The sequence below is a fragment of the Amblyomma americanum genome, chromosome 10 (genome assembly GCF_052857255.1).
Source record: "Amblyomma americanum isolate KBUSLIRL-KWMA chromosome 10, ASM5285725v1, whole genome shotgun sequence".
Lineage (NCBI taxonomy): Eukaryota > Metazoa > Arthropoda > Arachnida > Ixodida > Ixodidae > Amblyomma > Amblyomma americanum.
The window spans coordinates 45,974,996-45,987,041 of NC_135506.1; the positions used below are offsets into that span (position 1 = coordinate 45,974,996).

The 12,046-nt window shown below is 44.9% G+C and overlaps 1 protein-coding gene and 1 long non-coding RNA gene across 2 annotated transcripts; both read right to left on the reverse strand.

Annotated features, from left to right (window-relative positions):
* Positions 1 to 2,316: 2,316 nt before the first annotated feature.
* On the reverse strand, positions 2,317 to 4,062 carry LOC144106828 (uncharacterized). The gene is made up of 2 exons (XR_013309127.1): positions 4,010 to 4,062; positions 2,317 to 2,450 (listed from the first exon to the last, which is right to left on the reverse strand). It is a non-coding gene; the product is annotated as an uncharacterized LOC144106828 (long non-coding RNA).
* Positions 4,063 to 5,040: 978 nt separating this feature from the next.
* Positions 5,041 to 11,500, reverse strand: LOC144108246 (uncharacterized). The gene is made up of 4 exons (XM_077641523.1): positions 11,272 to 11,500; positions 8,679 to 8,824; positions 6,056 to 6,139; positions 5,041 to 5,094 (listed from the first exon to the last, which is right to left on the reverse strand). The coding sequence occupies exons 1-4, from the start codon at positions 11,336 to 11,338 to the stop codon at positions 5,041 to 5,043; spliced, it is 351 nt and encodes a 116-aa protein (XP_077497649.1). The 5' UTR covers positions 11,339 to 11,500.
* Positions 11,501 to 12,046: the final 546 nt, after the last annotated feature.

The window sequence follows — 12,046 nt, forward strand, 5'->3', positions numbered from 1 at the left end:
TAGTTTGTGCATATGACTTAGCTTCATTTCTCCTTCTAGCTAGCCTTCTTGTTTCTTGTCCTCTTATCGGTTTGTCCTTACTTCGTATTTCTTGGAGCCACCACTCCAAGCGCTCACCACCTCGTGGTGCTCTTTTGCTTTCAGCTTTGTCTTTTCCTGTCGCCCTGATAGCTTCCCACTCTCCACCCTAGGTGTGTTCGCGGACCATTCTGTAGGTTTCAGATGCAGGTCGAGAAAGTCGGACTGATGTTGAAGGCGCTAGCATTGAGACCCCCACTCGCCTATTTCGCTGCCCTGGCTAATTTTGTCCTACGTGACACCCTAGGTGGCAGGTGGGCCATCTGGTTCATCTGACCTTGTGACGTTATCACAACGTGTCCACCTGATTGTGAGAAAACTGCCCACCGTGGTAGCTTGAATTTCAATGAATGATTGGCCGAGAGCTCGGTAAGAGCAAACTGGGTCTCAGAAGCCCCACCGGCGGCAGCACCGGCTGTCGCAGGGCAGTGGCGCATCTCTTAACCGCTGCACTACTGCGCCAGCAGTGGAATGAGCACTCCCAGAGATGTATCAATGTACTTACATGGCCATACATCGACATTAACTCATAACTCATACGTGGATATCCACTGACATTAACCGAATAACGCTATCGCGTCATACCTTTAAGGCGGAGCTCAAAATGTACCCTTTAATTTTAGTGCGGTAACCTGAACGGTCTACTCACCGATTTCGCCAATCTTTGTCTGAATTCAGCTTGACCTCGAAAATGCGCCTCGAACCCAAGCCGAGAGCGAACTGCTATCGCACCTTATTCGCGTTTGACCTAACCGCGCTTAATCGTCCGTAATTTTTTTTCGTTATTTTTATTCCTCGACTAAAAGCGTTATTATTAACTAGGCTTTCTTATGGCTCGTTTTCAAGACGAAGTGTTTTTGGAGTGGCAGTCACTTTTTCTTGCGGCAATACCAGGGCTCGTGTCGTGGAAGTGCCTAAAAATTAGTCATGTAAGAATGTGCGTGCCCTAATTTTGGTGCGTTATCTTCCTCAAAAAACAAGCCACACACAACCCCTGCCGTTTCAGACCACCTTAGTTGCGCAATTTTCTTTATTGGCGTTAATTACAAAATCGATAGAATGGCAAAAGCAATTTCAGCTGATTTGAACAGGAAAGATGGGTCGGCTGTCGTCACAGCCACCCCCTCCATAGGTGAGCCTCCAACCAGTCTAGGCGAGCGAAAATGGTCATGTCCGCTGAGTGGGTATTCTCTGAATACGGGCCCAGGCTAGCAGGAGAAGCATGACAGCACAGAAGATATTGGAAAAATGATTCCAGGCACCAGGAGATGGAGCGATGTTTCTTTTTCTACACAAAGAGGCACCTGTGGCTGCGCTTGCTTCAGTGTTTGTCCACACGTGGTATTACAGAGGTGCTTCTTGTGCAACGGTTGATATTAGTGCGATAGCTCTATTCAATGCAGAAACTCGTGTTTCAGTCGGCATATAGATTTCACATTGGAGTGACCTTCAGAGTTATCGATTTCACAGCAACAGCCTTAAGTCAGATGCCGAAGCATACTTTGACTGTCCTCAAATTTGCTCCCTGGCCGTTACCGTTATTGGCCCACCCCACCCCCAAAATTTGGCCCATCCCCATTTAGAAACCTGACGTCCGATTTGGACCATTGCCGATGTCCAACCTAATTTTAATGTACCCAATACGATCGTGACCTCCGAATTTGTACTGGGTCATTTCCAAATTTGGTCCACACCCACTCCAGAAATTTGGCTCTTGAATTTGGACCAAAATCAATATCCAACCTAATTTCAATGTTCCCAATACTTTGGTTACCTTCAAGTTTGGCGCACCAGCCCCGCCTAAATTTGACCTTGCGAGTGATCCCTGCAAATGTAAGCATAGTCGAACTGCAAACCGTAACTAACTACTTCACGGACCACAAGGCGGTGTTTGCCGGACTCGGTGCTAATAAAAATGCACAACTTAATCAGTGGTTAAAACTTGCAAGCTGAGTACTTAATCCGACTACACATGCATAGCAGCCACCAGCAGCAAGTTAAGCAAAGACATAAGGAACAGCGTAATCATAGTAGAAGCAAGAATAACTATCGCTCGACCATTCACTGTAACAGAGTCAAACCACTGCTATTTTTTCTACTTTATTCATTTTATTCATATTCTTGTTCAGCTTGAGCGTCACTAATAATCTTTCCTCTCTCCCTGCTGAGGACAGCTGAGTGGGGCCGCGAAATCTCCTCTTGGAAGCTAGATGCTTAAAGAACACAGCCAGGCTTGCAGACGTTTATTGTGCATGCTTTATTTCAGTCGGCGTCATCTGAGAGTCAGCGACCTATACCTACAAGCTGCAACGTAAAACTCGGAGACTCTGGCAAGCGTGGGCTTACTGCTTAACTTTTTCTTGGATGCATTGCTGGAAAGAAAAAAAAATTGCAGAATTAACGTCAATTGTATGACAGCTTCGGATCCTCGGGCGCATGGTAAATGGTGCACCTGTTGAAATATTGGAAAGGGATAAGTCAAACACGATATGCCGCAAGGCTCTGTCCTCCAGCGACTTCTGTTTTGTTTTTTCTTAGATGACATTGTCGCTAATTTCCAACGTTTACCATTCCTGCTTCACGCTGACATCAAGATATTTAGCGAAGTTCACTATATAAATGACTGCACACTGCTGCAACAAGATATATATGCTTTCTTTGTCTGGTGTACTACCAACAAACTCTTACTCAACATTTCAGAGACATAAGTTATTTTGTGCAAGCTGAAAACCGCCCACAAGTTTCCACTCTCCAATCCATGGTGACTTGTTTTCTCGCGAGGGTGATGTACGGGACCTCGCTATGGTATTCGACTCTTCGCTTAGATTCTCTGCGTACCCAATTTGCATCACCAGAAATGACATGCGAACCCTCGGCAAATATATATATATATATATATATATATATATATATATATATATATATATATATATATATATATATATATATAGCTATATATATATAGCTATATATATATATATATATATATAGCTATATATATATAGCTATATATATATATATAGCGCTGGTGAACACTCTCAAGGTTAGCTTACACGCAAAACATAAATACCCACGAAAGCAGCAGATTGGACAGCCGTCGCCGTAGCTCAGTTGGTAAGAGCACCGGACGCGATATTCGGAGGTCGTGGGTTCGGATCCCACCGGCGGCATGGTTGTTTTTTCTTCTGCTTTATAAGTAATTTTCTTTAAAAAAAACTAATTGATTGGCACTACATATTAAAAAAAAAAAGAAACATTCCCCTATGCACCTTGATTTCGGTGACTGTTCGCTTCCTAAATATGTTTGTCAAACGAGCCCCTCACTTCATTTGCCTTGTCTGCTAATAGCTTAACGGGGGTCTCGGTTCTGGCAGTCTTGATGCCATAGGTAGCATAATAGGGCTCTCGCACAGTTTCCGCCCTCGCCGTTAGATGACGTTCTACGTCACACTTGCGGTATTACAGGACGTGCTACGTCCACCGCTATGGACGAGGGTGGCGCTGGTGAACACTCTCAAGGTTAGCTTACACGCAAAACATAAATACCCACGAAAGCAGCAGATTGGACAGCCGTCGCCGTAGCTCAGTTGGTAAGAGCACCGGACGCGATATTCGGAGGTCGTGGGTTCGGATCCCACCGGCGGCATGGTTGTTTTTTCTTCTGCTTTATAAGTAATTTTCTTTAAAAAAAACTAATTGATTGGCACTACATATTAAAAAAAAAAAAGAAACATTCCCCTATGCACCTTGATTTCGGTGACTGTTGGCTTCCTAAATATATATATATATATATATATATATATATATATATATATATATATATATATATATATATATATATATATATATATATATATATATATATATATATTACGCTGCTCATTGGAGCCGTAAAACTGAGTTTCTGTGACATAATAAGCGAAGAACTTACCCCTGTTTTCTCAAACACTTCAATTTCTTCAGGCGTCATTCCACTAGAAGCCTGCGTTCAGGTAAGAAAACACCAAACGTCTTGTCAGACATTGTAGACTTCAACGCACGGTGTGGTATGCAGTGGGAATGGCATGGTTAGAACAGCACAACTGCATGCGTTTGCTCTTTGTTAAGGTGCCGAGTGCATGCATTTATTAAAACTTTGAAATACAGTGACGCCTGCTTGTTCTGTCACACGGAGAGAAACAATCAGTTAGCCATCAAACTTGTGAACAGCCAGATGTGCAACCACCGTAGAGCCTGGATTCCCAATTTGCTTCTTGCTCCTCCTAAATAGACCATCCTTGACTGTCACTCTCTACTTGTGATGCTGGCGTTTATGCACTGATGAAACAGGCTTGCATATGAATGCGAGCCTTTGTTCAGTAACGATTGATCTCAAGACAAAAGAAAGGGACAGAAGGATACTTTGCACCACAATTTCCCACTGGACATGTTTAGGATGAACGTAAATGAACGCTGCAAAATTTTCTCAGCTTAATTCTTCTTTTTGCTCAATTTGTGTGAACTCGCCGAAAGTAAGACTAGTGTGCTATTGATTTTTGTCTCTTTTTTATATGACCTTCATTAATTTACCAATCAAAGCATCGTAGCGATGCGTTCAGCTTCTCTGTTGGAAATACCATCTTAAGTGGTAACGAGTCACTTTCGAAGACCAATTTTTTACGTTCTGCCAACTTTCGACAGCTATAATCTGGACTCCCGGAAAGCTTCAGATAGCAATTTAGATAATTATGATTTTGTTTTCACAGCGCAAGAGCACCTTGGCCAAACACGCCTTGGAGAGGCAAGGCTTAAGGACCGGCCTAGAGACCACCCGTTACATTAAATAACTATGGTACATTCAATAATATAACGACAAGCAATGAAAGCAAAGAACCTGTGATACGCATTCTGGCGAAAAAAATACGCAATCAATATTTCAGTCTGAGTGTTTGTGTCCGTTCTTTCTCGGGCACCGTTCAGATTTCAGAAAAGACTTGCCTTGAAATTGTCCACTTTTTCTTGCAAACAGGCCTTCATCTGAAAATGAATAAAATAATTCGTTTCAGCGACTCGGTTCTGCGAGACGTTTTATTTGACGCACTGATCTCAATACTGACGATTTAACTTTTGTTGCAATTTCTGGATTAATGATAACCACGACGTTCAGTATAGCTACGTCTGAGATTACTCACAATGATGACGTAAAGGCTTCACTCTCCCGACTAGACATGTGGCTACGCAACGCAAAAAAAATAAATTAAGGGACGCGAATAAGGATTTTTGTGCAGGTCGAGTGGTGCCGTTTTAAATGCGGCTTTATGGACATCCCCCAGTCGTCACACGGGCGAAATATAAAAAAAATAAATTGAGAAAAAAGTACCCCCTGCAGGTAGCTAAAATCAAAGAAGTGCAAAGCTTGGTTACCAGAAAAAAAATGATAATAATGGTGCACAACGTGGCAACGCTGTCGTACGTAAACGCAATTTAAGTTTCATAATTGTCACCTACTGCAAGATGGTATTAGCTTAAAAGCGTGCAGTACTACATAAGCAATTAACTCTTACATGTCACACCAGAAGGAACACTTATATTTCTAAAGCGCTCCGAAATTTCCGTGCATAAGTGGTCTTGGATTTTGTCTGCATAGGAGCTAAACAAATATTTCCTGTGCAGCTAAAGCCCGTGACAAATTAAAAGCCTTCACGAGTTGTAACAACACATATCTGTGGTTTTAGACAACCAGGGAGCTGAGCTGAGCATATTCGAAAAGTACTGTGTTGTTGCGATCAACTCACTACTTGCAGACTGGGGCATCAAAAAATTCAATGAAACGACGCCTCTGGTTGCTCTCAGCGGATGGCACAAAAGATCTTGACAGAGAGATGGTGCACACTGCACAGTTAACACTTTGAAGCGCTATGTCCATACAGGGGAGCACCTAATTCAGATCGTTGTCTTGGAATGGTTGAAAAACAAAAGTCTAGGTTGGTAAACGTACCTTCTCTTTTCTTTCATCAGGGTCCGCGATGGCCATGTGCTTGCCGCCGCATTCGGTAACCGTGGGGATGAGACCTGTAGCAAGCTGGGTGAAAATATAGGAAGCAGCAATGGTACTGTATACTCCAGTTCATGCTTAGCGTTGAAACGAGAATAAGTGCATGTTTAACGTTCACCTATTCTCGTTTGTTTCACCGATCCGCGCCTTTATAGGGTTCTGATAAGCCAACTGGTCAATGGATGCACCATATTGTTAAAGAACTGGCCGGGTTTACACAGCTGCCAAAGCTCACCCTCGTATTTGTGGTGTCTGTGTGTGTCCGTGCCCCTCAAGAATTCACGGACGGTCATTGAATATGATGCGGCAGAGTATGCGTTAGCATTAGTGCTGCCCTCGGACGGAGCAGCCGCTACCGCTGACCGCTTCAGACCTTGTGAGAGGGAGGCGTACGCGATCCAGTCCGTCAATCATCTCGCGACACGCCTCACCCCAGCTCCACTCTCCTCACCCCGCGACTCTGATTGGCGACCGCGGTGTCCCTCTCCCACCCTCCCCTCCGTCATTCTCCCTTTCCATTTTGCCTCCCCTGAAACGAAACTTCGAACGCCAACGCCGGACACCTTTTTTTCCCCGGTGCTTGCACACACCCCCAGTCCACCGCGGCTCCCCTCCCCGTTGTGAGCTGATGCTGCTGCGGCGGTGCGACTGCAAGACTGCTGACTGTGTCCCACGGCCAAGGACCTCAACGGACGCAACGGCGACCACCTCCCCCTCTCCTCCCCCCCCCCCCCCCCCCACATCCTCTTCCCCCTGCCCTGGTCCCCAAGAGTGATGCCCAAAGGCCAACAAACGTCGGGGCCAGTATCCCCCTCCCCAGAATATTTCATAACACCAACCACCACCAGCACACTTTTTGAAAGAATGCGCGTTCTAATGTAACGCATTAATAGTATTTCGCTATCAGTTTATTGCAGAGACCTCAACAGTCGCTGAGAAATAGAGACCAATAACTGAACACTTGGCAGCCCCTTCACAAAGAAATTATCTTTCGCCATACTATCGTGGTCAGCGGTGTCAAGCCTTACCTGCCTATAATTATCTATGTATGGTATCGGTGCCGATATCAAGCGACATGCAGGCCGTCGCGCGGATTCTCAGCGCTCGCCGCGACAAGACGCTGCTATCCTGATACCCCTCGGGAGTTTAGAGGGACGCGGACAGCTCCATCCATTTTTGTCAAGAACTGTTAAATAAATAATCTTTCAAGAAACTTTTTCAGGCTTGGCCTCATTGAGAACCAACACTGTGCGTAAAACATCTTCTAAAAAGCGCAATCAATTACGTTAAGTTGCGTAAGGTTTCTCGATGACCTTTCTTTTCCTGCTGCCATAATTGGCAGCCAGATTTCGGGAGCAGACTTTCTTTGGGTTTTTTTTTTTTTGTAGACTCGAAGCCAGAGAACGTGGACTGTATGAGCAACAAGTTCCCCCGAGAGGAAGAGAATTGATAGAAATTACTTTTAGGAATAGTGTATGCTATTACGGTTAACTTTTCGCGCAGATTTAATTACAGATACGTTTCAAAACGCTTCTTTCCTTATGCACGCTGTCCAGAGCCTTTCTTTCCCTGGTCTCAGTGTGCTCTTAGCTTGTGCTAAGTTACTCCATAACATCACCTTTCGTTGGCGCACAGAGTCCCGCAATAACATCGTGACGATATCCCAAGTAAGAAGGTTCCCGACAAGCACCTATGAACGCGGTGACATCTGTGCTGTGCACAGTATTTATCGAATCTTTTCGTAGTGTCCATTCTTTCGTGTTGTTTCATTTGTACCCTGTATTCGCTCTAGTGCGGCTAACAGAACGAGGAAACTAGACTCCAGCCTTCCCCTGCGTACATGTGCGTCTCTCGCGACTTTATGCCGGTAGTGCGTCCCAGAACACACCTACGAGGTTACGGAAGCGCAATTCGCTTTTGTGGCTAGTAACATTTTATTTCTTTTCCTTCTCGCTTTTCTGTCTTCGCTTCCTGTCATCTTGAGCTATTTGCTTTCAGACCTGTAGTGCTGGATTGATAATTCCAAAATTTCACTGTAAATTGGCCGTCTACCATAGAGATGGTTTAAAGAGCAAAACCAGAGTTAAGAAATATAACTGTGCCATTCAACCGCGATCCTCGCTGTTGTGCAGATCTACCTCTCGTATCGCATTAGAAAGAAAGTGCCTTCATTCACGGCACTTTGGCTGCAATTAAATTGTGCACTCACACCTTAGGTGCTTCACAGCAGTGGAAGGCACGGTCCTCTACGACGGCTGTCGCCATTATTTAATTGTATCAGGCGCGATAGTAGCTATTGGGTCGATAGTCAAATCAGGTACTCTGAATGGTCCAGAACCGGGGGTCAGTAGGTTATCACACAGATTGCGGAAGCCAAATGAATGATTCAGAACTGCTCAAAACCACGAAAGGAAAGCTTCCAGGTCACCACCGATAACTAATTGCACCGCTGATTGGGGGCTCCGCTATGTATCCAGAAATGAACCGCATGCATGGCCCCCTTTTTTTATTTGACTCTTCTTAACAGGCACCATCAGATAACTTTAGCAGAAAGCGATGCACTTACCTTCTTGATTACGTCGGGGTTGATGTCCTTGGCGATGCTGAGACACTCGCGCGCGCTGTCTATCTTTCCAATGTACTCTTGCGCTTTGTCCTTGTCGGATACAAGGTCTCGAACCAGTTGCTTCAGCTCGTCGAGCACCGCATCAACTGTAAGATAATAAATCGTGAGAACGTTTACTGGGCGAGCCTTATGTGACATAGAGCGAAAACACAGAAGCACTCTTGAACTCAAAACAGCGTCGACTTTCTTCTGTTCGGCTGCTCTGACTTCTTCGCAATAAGTGCTGAATGAATTATCGACAAAGTAAGCTCCATGCGACAATTCTATCGTCTCAAGCAGGATATGGGCTGAGGACGCAAGACATAAGTGTCCCATACCGTCAGAACACAAGCTGTGAGCTCACCTGGCGTGCCAACAGCGACAGAGCAGGTGAGGTTGTTTTTCTCACGTAACGGAAAAAATCACATATGTGCAACACGATGGTGAGATATATCAGCTTTTCGATCGCTTATCTAACGATGTTCCTTGTTCCAGCATTTAATTTCCTCCTGACAGCTACTGGTACTGGTAACTGGTACTGAGTTGCCAGCTATTTGTGAAATGCATGTCAGCAAGACTCACCTTACTGTTAAAAGCGAATTTGAGGATGTGAATTCGGCATTCATTTATCGATGTTTTTCGGTTTAAATAAAAAATTCTGTCAGCTAGTTATTAGAAACACCATTAGGGAAGAGCATATTGTTTTAGGCAACTTCGGGCCTTTTAACACATGCTGCGCCATAAGAAAGTGCTATTGCTTTTCGTCTTCATTGAAACACTTTCAGTGCAGCTACCAGCTCAACCCGCGAAAAGATCATTGAAAAAAAAAAAAAAACGGTGACAGATACGGTTGTGTGGACTCTATATATTGAAACATCGTGGGCCGTAAAAATAAACTTGATTAACAATCCACAGAGCACAAAAGTAGTTTATAAAAAGGTAATAACTACTCGCTGGTGTCGACCAAGGCGAATCCATACGGATGCAAACGAAAGCTGTGCAGCCCCCACAGACACTCCGAAGTTAAAGGAAAATCCGCCCTCTTCCGGAATTCGAACCTGGGACCACCGCTTCACTGGAGTAGTCGCTCTACTAACTAAGACAGCCGGGAGGGCTAGGGAGCATACAGCGAGAGCTATCTGATTAATAACTCGGAAGTCGGAAAATTGTTGGTCAACTGTTTAGGGGAATCCCATTTGACCAGCACTGTTCACACCTCTAGTCATTGGTCAATTCGTTCTCGCCCTACCATATGCGAGCCGTCCCGGTTAGTTCAGTCGGTAAAGCGACTGCTTCGGTGAAGCGGTGGTCCCGGGTTCGAACAACGAACCAGGACGAGTTTTCCTTTAAATTCGATGTTTCTGTGGATCCTGCATATATTTCCTATCTAGCTGTATGGCTGCGCTTGTGTGGATGCCAATGAGTAATTATTATCTACTCCACCTTCGGGATTCCCCTAAACATTTCACCGGCAAAGTAGTTTATTACGTGTGTATGCAACCCTTTTTCGTTTGGCTCTCGGCACTTCGGACCTATAGTCATAGACGAGACCACTGTTCAGAAAGCCGAGCGGGAGACCCCGCCTCGTATTCTCTCGTTTTTTTTTTAGCTTTGGAAAACAATTTCGTCAAGCGTTATTTCCATTTGAGCACCTGTGCCGACCGTTTCTTTAGTCACCCTTAGGCCGAGTAGCAAGTCTATGGGAGTATGCATGTTAGTTAGTGCCCACGCGAGGTACATGCGGAGAAGAGGTGGTGCCCCGCCTCAGCCAACTATATATAATCTCACTTAGTTCCAAGTTCTTCTAGATTTTCTCAGAATCAGCTTGTTGCTAGTAGGATCGGGATAACGACAAGAATGTGTAATAAAAAAAAGGAGGGCATTATCGTGCCTGATCCATTCTCATTCGGGGAATAATGTGGGCCCACCTGGCACACTCGGACCTATTTGCTGCGCAAGGTTCTAGGAGCAAATGTTCGTGAATAGTTTTGATATTATTCTCATAAAACTCCTGTTTCTATTAAACTTCTTTTGGCTCTCAGCGAACACTTTTTAGCCTCTGCCGCTGTTTCCAAAGTCTCTGCACTGATCAACCTAAATATGACAGGGACACTATCGCCGTTTACCGTGCCCTTGCAGGAACAGAAGTCAGTTTCGTTGCAGAACGCAGTAATTTTGTGGTGTTTGCTGTTGAGCTCTTTTGACATCTAGTCCATTCATAAACGTTCAGTTTTATCAGAATTCGTATTGTTTATGAACTGATGGAATAATGTGACGACACGAGATTTAATTTGCTGCATTCCATGTAATTTAAGAATGACCCCCCATGTTTTTACCACTACGATCTCGACAGAAAGTTTCTTGCCGGCGACGAGGAATTAACAATTCTGGCTCATCATGATCTGAACGAAATGAAATAAAAGTTCTGTCGCTAATTCACTTCCCAAAGAGCACTGAAAATCTCCTGAAAAAGGTGAACGGGGCGAGAGCTAGAGGAGAATCATACGGAACCCTTTTGTCTCAAAGATCAAAGAACCTGAATTTGTCTACTCACCATTTTCGTTGGCCGTCACGTATGTGAAGCAGCAAAATATCACAGCGACTGCGACGACTTGGTTCATGTTCTTCGAAACTGACGCTACGGACAGGGGGGAAACAGTGTATCCACAGGCGTGAGACGAGGGGTGGCTATCGAACCTGCCTCACGGTGACGGAGAGTTTAAACAGTGGATTCCGTAACGCTTGTATTGGGGACGGACACACGTGCACTTGGTTCCTTTTGTGTGGTCTGGTGTAGGCCACTGCTTGCTTTTATACGCCGTCTCGCAAAGGCGACGATCCAGCTGGGTCCACATCTATAGTCAGGCGTCCGTGACGGTGTGATTTCCATTACGACACCGCGAAAATATCCTTGGTGAGACGAGCACAAGAGGCAGCGTTTTTCTTTGTGTGCGTTTTTCAAGCCTTTTTGGCTTTGGTTCCTAACTCACACCGGCTGAGTTCAAAGCGATCGGAAGAATGATTTCACGGTAGGAGCCGTATAATAGGTGTCTGCCCGCGGAAGACTGGACGCTGAGAGAGTCGCAATGACGTCTCGTCTCACGTTGCTGGCTCGGCGCATGGCTGGTGAAGAAACACAAAACAAGCAAAGCAGCAATCCAGAGGCGGCGACTGTTTCAGAGCGCATTTGAATAATGGTGTCTTGAGAGTGTGTGAATATTTTTTTCGCGTTATCTTTGACTCACTGCGTTTACGGCACGCCTCGTTGATTACCCGTTGAAATGGCGTGCAACTCGACTGCCTTCTGAATCATGCAATTAAAAAGAAGT